General features: G+C 42.2%; 1 protein-coding gene and 2 pseudogenes across 1 annotated transcript; 1 reads left to right on the top strand and 2 right to left on the bottom strand.

The window, feature by feature from the left end:
* Nucleotides 1-2,469: 2,469 nt before the first annotated feature.
* LOC148775615 (ATM interactor pseudogene) lies at nucleotides 2,470-4,959 on the bottom strand (annotated as a pseudogene).
* A 1,147-nt stretch (nucleotides 4,960-6,106) lies between these two features.
* Nucleotides 6,107-7,045, top strand: LOC148775614 (olfactory receptor 51A7). The gene has a single exon (XM_088843489.1). It carries the CDS (start codon nucleotides 6,107-6,109, stop codon nucleotides 7,043-7,045), a length of 939 nt encoding a protein of 312 aa, XP_088699615.1.
* A 6,107-nt stretch (nucleotides 7,046-13,152) lies between these two features.
* On the bottom strand, nucleotides 13,153-14,107 carry LOC129559813 (olfactory receptor 51G2-like; annotated as a pseudogene).
* Nucleotides 14,108-15,819: the final 1,712 nt, after the last annotated feature.

Here is a 15,819-nt window from a genome sequence, read left to right as displayed (position 1 = left end):
GCCATGGTGGGAGATAAAAAAGATCTGTCCAATTGCTTAGGGGCTCCAAGTCAGCAGGTGAGGCTCATTTATAAGCTGATTAAACAGAACTGCATAGAAAATACCCCAAAATGTTGATATATAATATGAGCCAAGGGCTGCTGGCTATTTATTACATTTTCTTGGTTATCCTCGAAAGAATTACAAAATAAAATATCAATTCACAATCAATCTTTAATTTAGCCAAATGATTTCCAATATCCCCTATATTTTTCCTTGGAGACTGATGATTTTTCACCTGTTGCAACTTGAACTTTAAAATAAATTCTCTAATGAGGTTAATGCCTCACATGAACTCTTGACTTCCTTTGTCTCTCCCTTTATTTTTGTGTTTTGCCATTATTTTTTTGCAATTGAAATTATTACTTCAATAAGTTTCATTTACATACGCATGTATTCATAATGCTTACCAAATACAAATGGGATTTATGATGGTTAGTATATTTCTCTGGTAATTTATATCAATTATCCAACACTGAGATATCTTTTTTTTTAGAATTCTCACTTCTCTTTAATTACTGAGTTTTCAGCTTTTACAAATAATCTTAGAACAATTCAGGGAACTAAAGTTCAGGGTGGGGGACAGTTCTTACTGGTACATGAACTATTACATGCTCAATTTTCTGTAAATAATTCAGTTGGCTGGATTAACAAACATTGTCACAGAAACACAATTTTATTGTTTTAAAGCCATAGGCCACTGCATATATATTTACAAAAAGCCAAAACAAACATGCACTTCTCCTTACTAGGAGAACTGAAACAGATGTCTGAGACGTTAAGGCAGTGATGATTCTAAAACATAATGAAATACTAAGTTAAGGCTTTATGTTTGTTTTGAAACCCATATTCATAGGCAACTATGACCCAAGCAAACTTTTATCTACCAGGTTGAGTTCATCTGCCCAGGACATACTATTTATCTATTACCACCAATTCTTCTATGGGATAGGCATTAGTAGCAACACTAATAATTTTCTCTAATGAATTATTAGTTCCCTCCTGAGGTTGTATTTTGAGGGTTTAGTCTTCAGCAGCATAAAGAATGTGCCACATAAGGAATAGAGCATTTTTTTGGGTAAACTTAGAAAAATATACAGACTGCATTGATTTTTACTTGCCTGAAAGCTGGCCAACAATCAAGAGCTCAGGATCTTCTAAATACAAAAAACCCTACAAGTGTACCTGTAAAACCCTACAAGTGTACCATCTCAAAACATATTATGTTCTTGAAGTGTTGGATTTTCACCTCATTTTCTTTGAAGACCATTCAGTATTACTCTCTCTAAACAAACAAAGCAACATAATGCAGAATGCCATATTTTAGATGGATCTATTCTAGAATTTCTATCCTCAAAGCACAAACACTATTCTTGCTAGACCAATGTGTTTCCTCATTCAAGGAAAAAAATGAGAGGTGGATGAAAAGAAGATTCACTTTACTATAGTTGTTCATTGCACTCTTGCCCTAGCAAGCTTATGAAAAGTATTGAAATGTAACAGGGAATATCCTTTTCTCCTTATGTTACTATTTTGTTTTTTAACATTTAGAGTGACAAAACTCAGACTCGACCAGTGGGGTGCACCTTGAGGAGCAGCTCTGGAGCACCACCCTGGACTTCGGTAGGGTGCAGGAGGGATGGCTTGTAGGACACACTCCAGGATGAGCTAACAGGTGTGATTCCCAGCGTTTCTACAGTTGGGGTAACTTACTGTCACTTAGACTGAAAGGATCACTATTTACACTAGGTGCTTGCCGCTACTACTTTAAGCAATAATTGCACAGCAACGTGTCTTGTGAGCAAAGTACTATACACTTATGTTCATACCAGTAACAGTTCACATAGAGGGATGGCATTGACTATATGCAAATTGTCTCAGGAGCTAAAGACAACAGTAGTTTTCCTTTGTGTCTTCAAATCAGGGAAGAGTAAGATGTCAGAGCAGGTGAAGCTGTTGGTGTTTAAATCTGATGGTGCAGCGTCAGACTTCTTTACATGTTATCAGGGAACAGGAATTTCTTAACAAGCACTGGCAAGAGTATTTTAGGTGCAATTTAAGTCAGTCATTCTTTGACGAAAATGTTTTGAAGATCTGAAGTTTGTACCCTAAGTCCTGGTGAGCTTGGCTTCAGCTAAATGGCAAGATGGGTTTTAAAGGTGTGAAACACATTTTTTTTTTAAAGAAGGGAAGACTACACTGAAAGGGCAAATGTCAACAACACAAAACAATCATGTTCAGATCAACATCTTACACTTTATAATACACTCACAAAGTTTTACACAGATTTCATGTTTACAAGTACAAAAAGGTAAAGAACCTCAAAGAATTGAAGTAACTGTATCGTCAACTACATTCAATAGAGTTAATACTGTTGTCCCTGTTCTTCATCTCCTAAATCCAGAAGGGAACTGTGAATCCATCCCCATGTGGACTCCGCTTTCAGAAGTTGGAGACTGGGTGTAGTTCTGCACACGTTTGGGTTTCAACAGAGCTGAACTGAGATTCCATCGTGTTCCAGGCCAGGTCGGCCAGAAGAAAGTCATCCATTGCTGTCTGAGTTTCATTGCTGGTGAAGAATAAGCTCCCCAAAGTTTCGAAGCCAGAGTTCATGGTCTGTGTTTCGGCACTGTTCAACTGAACTTTGCTTTCCAGGGCAGGCAGGTTTTTAGCAGTGGAGATTCTGTCAGTCTGGGTCTCTGTGTCAGATGAATCAGTACTCATGGAAAAGCTGGAGTGTTTCAGGATACTTCCCAGTGGCAGACGAGGGCTACTGTCTAAAAAGAAGTTCAGATCTGTCTGTGTCTGTGTGTCAAACATCTCAAGGCCTAAGAAGCTAGAATTTCCCCTACAACTGTAGGCCTGGGCAGAATGGTCTGCAAGGAAGAAGTCAGTTTGGGTTTCTATGTCCAGCGACTCCAAGACTGGCTCAGTGGTCATGGTGCTAAGCTCACTCTCCTCGGTTTGTGTCTGTATATTTGAGGCTGAAAAGAATTCTTCAATATCAAAATCAATTGCAGGATTCTGGATTGGGCCAGATGGGAGCTGGGTGTCAGGTCCAGTATTCGTGTCAGACAAAAGACTACGATTGTCCAGGGTTTGACCAGGTAGGTTACTTGACAAGATGTTTTCTAGATCACTTAATAAATCCATGGTTTGGGTCTGATTATCTGTCATGTTCTGTGATGAAAGCATACTAATTGGTGCACTGAAGTTTATAATTGGTGTGGATTTCTCAATATCTTGAGTTAATGTTTTAGGGTGGTTCTGAGGTAACAAGTCATGAGTTACAGTCTCTGCTACTAAGCTGCTGCTTATAATATTGTCTGTAGACGCACCGTATGATGAATGGACACTCTCAAAAATGTCTCCACACATTACAGCTTGGTCCATCTGTACTCGGTCATCTGCTGGACTCTGCATTCCGCTGGTCTGAGTTTCTCTGGAGATCCCACCTGGCTGGAAACTGGCATCTATAAATGCATCAGTCTGAGCAGCGATGGATGAGGTTACCTTAGAACCGGGCAAAAAAGTCTGAGTTTGAACACTAATGGGAAGGGAAACCTGGGAACCAAATGTCAAATCAGTTTGCGACAGGACGACACAGAAGAGTCAGGGCTGGCCCACTGTGCAGATGGCATGAACTGTGGTGTGGTGTGGGACAGGTCTGTCTGTACATTGATGGAAGAAATGCTGTTCTTCTGACATGTGTTCTCGAGTTCTTGTAATGGGCTAAATGGACTTTTACCCAAGTTCACTTGAATACCTGTGCTAATCGGCTCAACAGCAACAGGATTGACAACTTTTGAAAGAGGAAGGCTCTCCTTGAGAGAGCAGGCCTCCGAATCCAGGCCGAGGATCAGGGTTCCGATGGACAAGGGCAGTAAGTACACGGCCCGTGCACAGAGCCCTGATGGTCGACACCCAACACCACAGGTTGGGCCGAGGAGTCAGCTGCAGGCACGAAGACAGGCACGGGAGAAAACTGCATGACAGGGAGTTTGACCAAAGCCACTTTGGGCTTTGGTAAAAGCAACTTCTGAGGGTACCTTGGAGCTGCTGGAAGAGTCTGTTGTTTGGCATTAGAGCTGCAAGAGTCTTCAAAGGAAGCCACCAGCTTTATTTCTGAAGTTTCTAGTTCTGGAGCGTCTGGTCACGGGAATTGGTTGGTTGCTCAGAGATTCAACGGTCTTACTGGACAGCTTCTGGTTGTGCAGGCAGTTTTCCATTTTCCTTTTCTTACTAGGTGGATCCCTGTGTTCTGCAGGGATCTCATGGCCAGTTCGGTAGATGTGGGACTGTAACGCAGTCCTGCTGGCATAGGGACAGCCACATGTGCCCTGGAAGGTCTTGCCACAATCCTCTGCATGCCTTTTCAAGTCCCACTCGGTCCCATACGAATTGCTGCAGTTACTACATTTATGCTTCTTTTCAGCATGCATTTTCATAAAGTGCTGTTTTACAAGAGAAAACTGAGGAAATGGTCTGTTCAGGGCCTCTAGGACATCCTTCAATTGGACAACAATAGAATTTCGGTACAGTTTTCAAATCTTTTCTTACTGTTGGATTTACTATGCCATCCTGCAGGCGGTGGCTCTTGACCAGGTGCATGTTGAGCGCGGGGCTGTTGGGCAAGATCTTGCCGCAGCCGAGCATCTTGCACAGGATGTTGGTCCGCACGGCCCGGGACAGCTCGCTCACCGAAGGCTGGATGAGCTCCCGGGCCGGCGGCGCCGGCGGCGCCGAGCCCGCGGGCTGCTGCCTCGCCGGCGGCGGTCGCGGCCGGCTGCCTCTCAGCCGCCCGGGGGGCACCCACGGGCCCGAGGCGGCGGCGGCGGCTCCCCTCGCGGCCACCAGCACGGTCGGGGCGCCCCAGGCGAGAGCCGCGGGATCCGCCGCCACCGCCTCAGAGGCCGCCATGGCTCTCGCGCCGCGGCCGGACCAAGCCACCAACACTGAGATATCTTAAACGCTCAAAAATTTCATAAGCTGCAAGACTGTATATTTTCCCTTTGAAAACGTAAGCTGTGAACTCTTTACTGACACTGTTCAGTTGTTAAGTTGTGTCCGATTCTTTGCAGTCAGGCTCCCCTGTCATTCACTGTCTCCCAGTTTGTTCAGACTCATGTAAGAGACTTTAACAATAAAATCAAAATTTAGTTTAATGCATAGGTGGACTTAAATTTTTTACCTTACAAAGGTAAATGGAATGATTGGGACATTTTTCATTTTGAATTTCTTTGACTAATTCAGTCATAGAGATAAAAATATAAGATAATTGATCAAGAGAAACGATGAATATGACACTAACGTATGGCTTCAACATTTTCTCTTGAAATAATAAAATAATAACTTGAAGTGTGGTCCATAGGTATTTGAGCTAGAAACTATCAGATTTTGTGTAGGAAAATGAAGGCATTACAGATACATAACTCCCAAGGGTGTATCCATGTTCCATTTCTCCTAGTTTTTCATTTGAAAACCACTATATCATCAATATTAATGTATTACAGACACTTGTTCATGAGTTTTTGAGCCTAGAGTGGTGTTTATGCTCATGTATAAAATGGAGTAATAAATACCAAGATCATAAACTTAAGAATTAAATTAGTTTATAAATTTACTTGATATTAAATTATTTGATATTCACCATAGTGTAGATATCTACAGGGATCTCTTTGTAGGAGAACTACTGAAGATCATGTCGAAAAGCTGTAGAAAAGATTCTGAGTATCTGTCAGTAACTCAATCAAAGCAGCTCTGCTTTGACATGAGTTTCATATTTGGCTAGAAATGTTGGAGAACCACCACCTTAGAATAAATTACTGCAAGTAAAATTCCTACGTTAGAGGAAATGAACATGTTAAAGGCTTTTTGATAAATGTTGGCAGTTCCTTTTTATTAATATTATGTCAAATATATGCTTCTGTGTGTAGTGTAAGAAAAACTGCTCATCTCCCTCTGCTCCTCCCCACTCCTGTCCAGCACTGAGTTTTATCCAAAAGTGTTACTACTTTTTGTTTATGTGATTTCAGGTCTGGCTAAAGAATTCATATTCCCACTTCTCATGGCTGTTCTCAATAACTCTGAGGTCCAGCTTTTCCTTCTGATTGGAATTCCAGGATTGGAACATGCCCACGCGTGGATCTCCATTCCCATTTGCCGTCTATATCTGGTTGCCCTCATGGGCAACAGTACCATTCTCTTTATCATAAAGACAGAGCCCTCACTGCACGAACCCATGTATTATTTCCTAGCCATGCTGGCTATCTCTGACCTGGGCCTGTCCTTCTCCTCTCTCCCTACCATGCTGAGAATCTTCTTGTTCAATGCCATGGAAATTTCACCCAATGCCTGCTTTGCTCAAGAATTTTTCATCCATGGATTCACAGTCATGGAGTCCTCAGTACTGCTGGTTATGTCTTTGGATCGCTTTCTTGCCATTCACAATCCTCTGAGATATAATTCTCTCCTCACTAGCAACAGAGTTGCTAACATGGGACTGATTTTAGCCACCAGGAGCCTTCTCTTAGTGCTTCCATTTCCTTTCACGCTAAGGAGATTGAAATATTGTCAGAAGAATGTCCTTTCTCACTCATACTGTCTTCATCAGGATACCATGAAGCTGGCCTGCTCTGATCACAAGATCAATGCTATCTATGGTTTCTTTGTTGCTCTCTGTACTATGCTGGACTTGGCTTTCATTGTTCTTTCTTATACACTGATCCTGAAGACAGTACTCAGCATTGCATCTCTGGCAGAGGGGCTTAAGACCCTTAACACCTGTGTCTCCCACTTCTGTGCTGTACTCATTTTCTATGTGCCCATCATTACACTGGCTGCCATGCACCGCTTTGTCAAGCACAAAAGTCCCCTTGCTATAATCCTTATTGCAGACACATTCTTGTTGTTGCCACCCCTAATGAACCCCATTGTGTATTGTGTAAAGACTCAACAAATCCGAGAGAAGGTCTTGGGGAAGCTATCTAACATATGTAGGAGATAAGATGAGGATGAGATGGTTGGATGGCATCACCAATTCAATGGACATGAACTTAGGCAAACTCTGGGAGATAGTGAGGGACAGGGAGGCCTGGCGTGCTGCAGTCTGTGGGGTTGCAAAGAGTCAGACACAATTTAGTGACTGACCAACAACAAGAGACAAAAACTGAATATTTAGGTAATAAACTGTGGACCAGTATTTATTGGCATCTACAATATATTCTGGAACTCTCTTGCTTTCTCCATGATCCAGCGGATGTTGGCAATTTGATCTCTGGTGCCTCTGCCTTTTCTAAAACCTGCTTGAACATCTGGGAGTTCACGGTTCAAATATTACTGAAGCCTGGCTTGGAGAATTTTGAGCATGACTTTACTAGTGTGTGAGATAAGTGCAATTGTGCGGTAGTTTGAGCATTCTTTGGTATTCCCTTTCTTTGGATTGGAATGAAGACTGACCTCTTCCAGTCCTGTGGCCACTGCTGAGTTTTCCAAATTTGCTGGCATATTGAGTGCAGCCCTTTCACAGCATCATCTTTCAAGATTTGAAATAGCTCAACTGGAATTCCATCTCCTCCACTAGCTTTGTTCGTAGTGATGCTTTCTAAGGCCCACTTGACTTCACATTCCAAGATGTCTTGCTCTAGGTCAATCAGTGATCACGTTATCGTGACTATCCTGGTTATGAAGATCTTTTTTGTACTGTACAAAAGACCACCTCTTCTTAATATCTTCTGCTTCTGTTAGGTCCATACCATTTCTGTCCTTTATCGAGCCCATCTTTGCATGTAATGTTCCCTTGGAATCTCTAATTTTCTTGAAGTGGTCTCTTGTTTTTCCTATTCTGTTGTTTTCCTCTATTTCTTTGCATTGATCACCGAGGAAGGATTTCTTATCTCTCCTTGCTATTCTTTGGAACTCTGCATTTAGATGCTTATATCTTTCCTTTTCTCCTTTGCTTTTCACTTCCCTTCTTTTCACAGCTATTTGTAAGGCCTCCTCAGAAGGGAATACCAGACCACCCGACCTGCCTCTTGAGAAACCTGTATGCAGGTCAGGAAGCAACAGTCAGAACTGTACATGGAACAACAGACTGGTTCCAAATAGGAAAAGGAGTGCGTCAAGGCTGTATATTGTCACCTTGCTTATTTAACTTATATGCAGAGTACATCATGAGGAACGCTGGGCTGGAAGAAGCACAAGCTGGAATCAAGATTGCCAGGGGAAATATCAACAACCTCAGATATGCAGATGACACTACCCTTATGGCAGAAAGTGAAGAGGACCTAAAAAGCCTCTTGATGAAAGTGAAAGAGGAGAGTGAAAAGGTTGTCTTGAAGCTCAACATTCAGAAAACAGAGATCATGGCAGCTGGTCCCATCACTTCATGGGAAATAGATGGAAAAACCGTGGAAACAGTGTCAGACTTTATTTTTTGGGGGGCTCCAAAATCACTGCAGATGCTGATTGCAGCCATGAAATTAAAAGACGCTTATTCCTTGGAAGGAAAGTTATGACCAATCTAGATAGCATATTAAAAAGCAGAGACATTACTTTGCCAACCAAGGTCCGTCTAGTCAACGCTATGGTTTTTCCCGTGGTCATGCATGGATGTGAGAGTTGGACTGTGAAGAAAGCTGATCGCTGAAGAATTGATGCTTTTGAACTGTGGTGTTGGAGAAGACTCTTGAGAGTCCCTTATACTGTAAGGAGATCCAACCAGTGCATTATAAAGGAGATCAATCCTGGGTGTTCATTGGAAGGGCTGATGCTAATGCTGAAATTGCAATACTTTGGCCACCTCATGCGACGAGTTGACTCCCTGGAAAAGACTCTGATGCTGGGAAAGGTTGGGGGCAGGAGGAGAAGGGGACGACAGAGAATGAGATGGCTGGATGGCATCACCGACTCCGTGGACATGAGTTTGAGTGAACTCTGGGAGTTGGTGATGGACAGGGAGGCCTGGCGTGCTGTGATTCATGGGGTCGTGGAGAGTAGGACACGACTGAGCGACTGAACTGAACTGAACTGAACAATATAGTCAGGACTTTCCCCGATGGCTCAACAGGTAAAAGAATTCACCTGCAATGCAGGAGACACAGGAGACGCAAGTTCAATCCCTGAGTCAGGAAGATCCACTGGAGAAGAAAATGGCAATCCACTCCAGTATTCTTGCCTGAAAAATCCCATGGACAGAGGAGCCTAGCAGGGTAGTGTCTATGGCATCACAAAGAGTTGGACATGGCTGAACAACTAAGCACATACAGTGTATTCAGTGACACAGCATTTATTATTTAATGGAAGACTGGGGGGAAAATGAAAAGCTGTGCAGTATGGAATTTATTATAAAGTCAAGAATATATTACGAATAGAGCATTTAATTTGACAAATAGTGATGGAATATTTATAAGTAGTATGAGTGAACCAGATTTTGGTACTTTTATATTTCTTCAGAGGAGTCTGAGCCTCAGAATGCTCACAGGAAGGTGCAGTTCATTTCTTCCCTTTTCGCATAATTTCTGGGTTACATACATTGCAAAGTTTAACAATTACAATATTAGATACAAAGGACCTCATCCTAGGTCCCTCAGAGCATTTTAAACTTTCACAGTCACCTAAATCAAGGAATCTTTTCTGACAGTGACCTTAAAACCTCAGCTTTGCCTAGCATTCCTGTATCCTGTATTCAATATCAATATTGCTTTCTAATTTTCCAATGGTTAGTGATTACTCACTTAGCTCTAGCCATACTGGAACTGGTCATTTTGTTTTTCCTACAACCTTTCAGTTTTGGGGGATTTTTTCTTTGTCGTTGGTTTTTTCCCACCTCAGACCATTGACACTTATTCTGCATTTTTGGAATGCTTTTCCTTTCAATCATTTCATATCTCACATAATTTAGAATTTTATTGAAACACCCCCCCCCCCCCATTTAGTTTCCTTCAGAGCACTTGGTGCTGTCTGCAATGGTTACTCAATGCTTTTTCCATTGTCTGTGTCTCTCAGCTCTGTAACAAGCTACAGGGGAGGGATGGGGAGGGAGGTGTGAGGGATAGTCAAGAGGGAGGGGACATAGGTAGACCTGTGACTGATCCATGACGATGTTTTTTTCAGAAACCAATGCAATGCTGTAAAGCAATTATCCTTCAATTAAAAATAAATGAAAAAAATAAACCAATAACCAAGTTTTTCTTTAATCTTTTGACCACTGTGTTTCTAGAATGCAGACTCTGCCTAGAAAAAACATACACACATACACACACACTCAACAAATACTTGTGGACTGAGGGAATATTCCTTCACTCACACAGTTTGGGCTTTCCTGGTAGCTCAACTGGTAGAATCTGCCTGCAATGCAGGAGATGCCAGTTTGATTCCCCAGTCGGGAAGATCCACTGGAAAAGGAAATGGAAACCCACTCCAGTATTCTTGCCTGGCAAATCCCATGTACAGAAGAGCCTGGTTGGGTACAGACCATGGGATTGTGAAGAGTTTGACTGAATGACTAAGCATAGCACAGTACAGCACAGAGTTTTGTCTATATACATTCTGCTTGTTCTTTAAGAATCAGCTAGGACATTCCCCTTGGAAAATTTTCCATTTTTTTGGAAGGAAGTGGTTCTCCTTCACCTCAGGGCTGTTTCAGGGGTTCTTCTTTGACTCATCACACCTTCTCCATGGTATGTTTTATTCTGTGTCTTTAGGCTTTGTTTTAGGAATGACAGTAACTAAAATTTATTTGAGGCTAAAAAACATGCTAAGACTTGTTTTGAAACTTTCATATATATATATTATATTATATTTGAACTATGAAAAAGTCTTATGGGATAGACATTGTTAGATCCATTTTAATAAAAAAAAATTCCTAAGTTCACAGTTAGAAGGCAGACTTTCTCAAAACTGACTCCAAGTTTACTCTACTGATTAGTTATCACAATAACTCTTTAATTCATTATAAGATATAAGAGAACATGACTCCCACTGGAGGACTGAAATTGCCTGTAGATGGCATATATAGTTTCCGGATGTGGAGTTGTAATGTATGCTTCAGTATTTGCAGTGGCTTTGTGGTTGTTTTAAAGTTTTGTGGGGGCTACCCAAGTGAAACTAGTGATAAAGAACCTGCCTGACAATGCAGGAAACACAAGAGCAATGGGTTCAATCCATAAAACACCCATGATACTCAAGGACATATTCTATTTGCTGCCTATAAGTAATCTTGGATCTTTCAAGTGATATCATCCGAGGTTCCCACATAGCTGTCATTGCAGAAACAGTTTTCTTATGCCAGGCTGGATGTAGCACTGGTTGGCAGTGGGACATGACACATCAAATGTTAAATGCCAAATGTGATAGGTAGCCTTGAATGAGACTAACTTCCAGTGAGAACAGGCTCCACATAAAGGTCCTAGTAGAGAATTCCATCTTTGACCCTCTGTCACTCTCTTTCTAGACCCTGAACTAAAACTATGCAGGAACACAACATCCTCATGCTTCCCTCTAGATGTTCAAAACTCCCCTTGGTAATATCTTATCTGGGCCTGCTTTCCTTGCAAATATCTCCAAGTCAAAACTACAAATACTGTTCCGACAAGTATTATTCAAAAGATCCATTAAAAAAAAATCTGGAGCAATGTAGTAGAGTTGCAGTGCACAAATAGGAGGGTATAAGGAATTCTCTCCCTTTAGTTCATTGGTTTTTAACGATAGGGTCAGGCCTCAAACTCAGCCCACTTACCACCACCCATCCCCCACTTCTACTCTTCTCTGACTTGCTAGGGAAGAACAATGCAACAAAAACAACTTCAGGTATTTTCCAGAAAACAGTGTCCTCTCTCTCACCTCTGTGTCAAGTTAGCATATGCTGTTCCCTCAGGTTGGACCATCACTTTCCTGTTAGACTGTCTAACTAAAATACATCCCTGAAGGCTGCCTTCTATGCCAACTCAAGGAAACCTTTCATGCCACTTCTTTCCCTAGTTGGAGGAAGATACCTTTCTTTTTGCTTCTATATCAGCATTTTTGACTTTAACACAGTTAACACATGGAACACAGTTAACATATGGCTAACAAAGAATCCCAAAAGGTAGTATCTTAAAAACATACATACACACAAAAAAACAAACAAAAAAGCAGAATTCATTTAGCTTACAAATTTGCAATTTGGGCTGGGCTCAGAGTACATTGATTGTTTTACCAGGTGCAAATGGGAAAGACAGGAAGGTTGGGTTCTGGAATAATTTGAAGATTCATTGACTCACTGCTGCTGCTGCTGCTAAGTCTCTTCAGTCGTGTCCGACTCTGTGTGACCCCATAGACGGAAGTCCACCAGGCTCCCTTGTCCCTGGGATTCTCCAGGCAAGAACACTGGAGTGGGTTGCCATTTCCTTCTCCAATGTGTGAAAGTGAAAAGTGAAAGTGAAGACGCTCAGTCGTGTCCGACCCTTAGTGACCCCACGGACTGCAGCCTACCAGGCTCCATCCATGGGATTTTCCAGGCAAGAGTACTGGAGTGGCTTGCCATTGCCTTCTCCGCATTGACTCACTAGTAGTTGATAATGATCCAACTAAGTCTGAGGCCTCAGTTGGGTCTATTGGCTAAAACACCTTAATGTGACCTCTCCATGTGGTCTGAGCTTCTGCTCAGTATGATGGCCAGGTTTCAAAGGCAAGCACTGAGTGAGAGCTATAGATACATATCAAAAGAGAGACAGAAGAAGAGGGCGAGAGAAAGAGAGTGAGCACCAGTGGGTAACACATCACCTCTTATGACCCAGCCTCAGAAGTCTTATAGCATCGCGACCTCAACAGCCAATCCACTAAGCGGCTGAGTCTGACCCAGTTACAAGGGGAGAAGCAACATACTCCATCCCCTGATGGAGGACTCAGGCATTTCTGGAAGAGACCTGTGGTCTTCTTTGGAAAATACAAGCCACCACGTCATATTGCCATGTATTTCCTTGTTACCACAGTGAGGATTCCATGACAGCTGTGATTTCTTATTTGTTCAGTAAATAAAGAACAATCTCTTCCACTTCATGCACATTAGATATTATAAAGACTGGAAGAGTAAGGGTACATTTATAAAAACAGTGCCTCCAAGATTAGACCCAGCTAGGCACAAAAGGCATGGGTCACACGATCGCGGATCTGTTTGGTCTTCACACTGTAGACGATGGGATTCATCAGAGGAGGGAAGAGAAGATACACAAAGCCCAGAATCATCTGGACCAGATGAGGTGCCTGCTTCCCAAAGCGGTGGATGACAGACAGGCCGATCATGGGAGTGTAGAAAAGGAGCACAGCACAGATGTGGGAAACACAGGTGTTAAGAGCTTTGAGCCTCTCGGCCCTGGATGCGATGGACAGCACCGTGCGCAGGATCAGGGCATAGGAGAAGAGAATGAGCAGTGAGTCTATACCCACTGTGGAAACGATGACAAATATTCCATAGACGCTGTTGGCTCTGATGTCTGCACAGGCCAACTTCATCACTTCCTGGTGGAGGCAGTAGGAATGTGAGAGGACTGGGGAGCCACAATATGGGAATCTTTTGAGCATAAGAGGTAAAGGAATAATGAGAACTACACTGCGACCCAACGAAGCCAGGCCGATCCTGCCAATGACTGAGTTGGTGAGAATGGAAGCATAGTGCAGGGGGCGACAAATGGCCACAAAGCGGTCAAAGGCCATAGACAGCAGTACAGAGGACTCCAGGAAGGACAAGCAGTGAATGAAAAAGAGCTGGGCAAAACAGGCATCATGGCCAATGTCTCGTGCCCCAAAAGATGCCTAGCACCCAAAAGATGCCTAGCACCGTAGGGAGGGTGCAAAGAGACAGACCCAGGTCAGTCAGAGCCAGCATGGACAGGAAGAGGTACATGGGCTCATGGAGTGAGGGCTCTGTTTTAATGATAAAGATGATGCTGCAGTTGCCCAGGATGGAGACTGTGTATATGAAGCACAGTGGGATGGAGATCCAGGCGTGCATGTGCTCCAGGCCAGGAATGCCACTCAGCAGGAAAGTGGAGGACACGCTACTGCTGTTCTCCAGGGACCTCAATGTCATTGCGTCTGGAGGGAAGGGGAAAGTCAGAGTCCTTCAAATTTCTGAAATGAAGTGAGGAAAAGCTAGTGACTATACCTAGGAAGACATTTTTTTTTTAAAAAAAGAGAAAGGTTAGAATCAAACAGATTTAACTCCTCCAGAGGTCATTTCCTTCTGGTCCCTGCTTTCCTCTTTTTTGTTTGTTTTTAAAGAGAAAATATTTTCTTTGAAATCTTTTGCTTGCTTCTTCAGGCTAAGAGTTGTGAAACATCTTCACTACGGTGCATATAATTCACTGTAGCAGATATCAAAGTTGGTTGTACTTAATTTCATTTACGTCTTATGAGTAGATCTTTAAAGAAGCGCTTCCTCACATGCCTCTTTCCTGCTGGGGCTCTCACTAATGTTTCAACCTTTCTTCCAGCGTCTCTTCTTTTCCCTCTTAGTTCCTTTCCTATTGCATTATCTTTTCTCTTTCTTTCTTCCCTCCCTTCCTCCTTCCTTCCTTTTCTCTTTCCTTCCTTCCCTCTTTCTCCTTCCTTCTCTCTGTTTTTGTTTAATTTCATCAGTTGTACATAATTGGTAAACTTAGATACCTTCTCACTTTCTCCTTTGATCTTCCTGCTTTGGAAGCCTAGCTTGATTCACAGAACACATAAATGATACTCAGCTCACAGAATTCCAGAGAGAACTGGAGGGTATCTGTAAAGTTGCTCTTGGCTGCTGGAATAAGAAATCAAAGCTCTGATGCTCAAATTAGTCAGAAACTTCCATTCCTTATAAGTCTATGAATTCAACCTCTGTGAACCTAGGTGTTAGGAGACGCTGGCGCACCATCAACCGTGGCCATGACCCCAATCACAAAGCAGAGTCCAAGTGCATCCAGAGAACAAAAGGCAACAATGCTAGGGCTTATTCTACCAGTGAGAAGATGAAGACTTAGAAGAAGATAGTCACTGGGTGGAAACCATGTGTTAATTTTTCCTCCCGACTTCCAGGGCATTGACTTTCCCACTACTAATCCCACTACAATGTGAACTCAAAATGGGTGAGGGTTTTGCTTTGTTGACTTCTGTCAAGACAGTGCTTAGAAGGTAACTTAGGACAGAGAAAGTGCCCAGCAATTTTTTTATGTAAGAGTAAGAGTTCAATTTTATTTAGATAACTGTTACTAACTTCATGCACATTTTATCTCCTTAAAAAAAAATCTGTGAATAAAGTTCTATTAACAGTACCTTGTTATGGATGAAGAAACAGAGGCTTAGAAAAATTTGACATTTCTGAGATCAAACTCAAAGTACAATGGCCAAAATGGGATTTGAATCAAGCTCTGATTTTTCTCTAGATTTCAAGCTCTAAATGATGGCTACGTAAAACACTGTCAACTATCAGCAACTAGCATGAAATCAAGGCTTAATGGACCTTCAAAAAAAGGTACTGACTCTTTAGTTGAATTAATAAATAAACTTCCTGGAGAAATACACACAATTGTATACACGGACATTTTCCTTCTTGCTACAAATACCAATGAAATGAATAGTAAGTGTCATGAACTCACTGTTCACTTGAAGGTCAGGTTGACTCTCAGTGTTCCTCAGTTTCTTCTTTGGCCATGATCAGTGCTCAGCACATTATTTATCAAAGTAAATTCAGAAGAGCTGCGGTAAACTTACATGTCAAGTAAGCTATGTGGTGACAAGCAAGTTACATGGTGGTTAACAATGAAATGCATA

The sequence above is a fragment of the Moschus berezovskii genome, chromosome 14 (assembly GCF_049115385.1).
Source record: "Moschus berezovskii isolate FMDL1 chromosome 14, NW_MosBer_1.0, whole genome shotgun sequence".
Classification (NCBI taxonomy): domain Eukaryota; kingdom Metazoa; phylum Chordata; class Mammalia; order Artiodactyla; family Moschidae; genus Moschus; species Moschus berezovskii.
The sequence above is the reverse complement of the archived record's forward strand: the minus strand, read 5'-3'. Positions and strand labels throughout refer to the sequence as shown.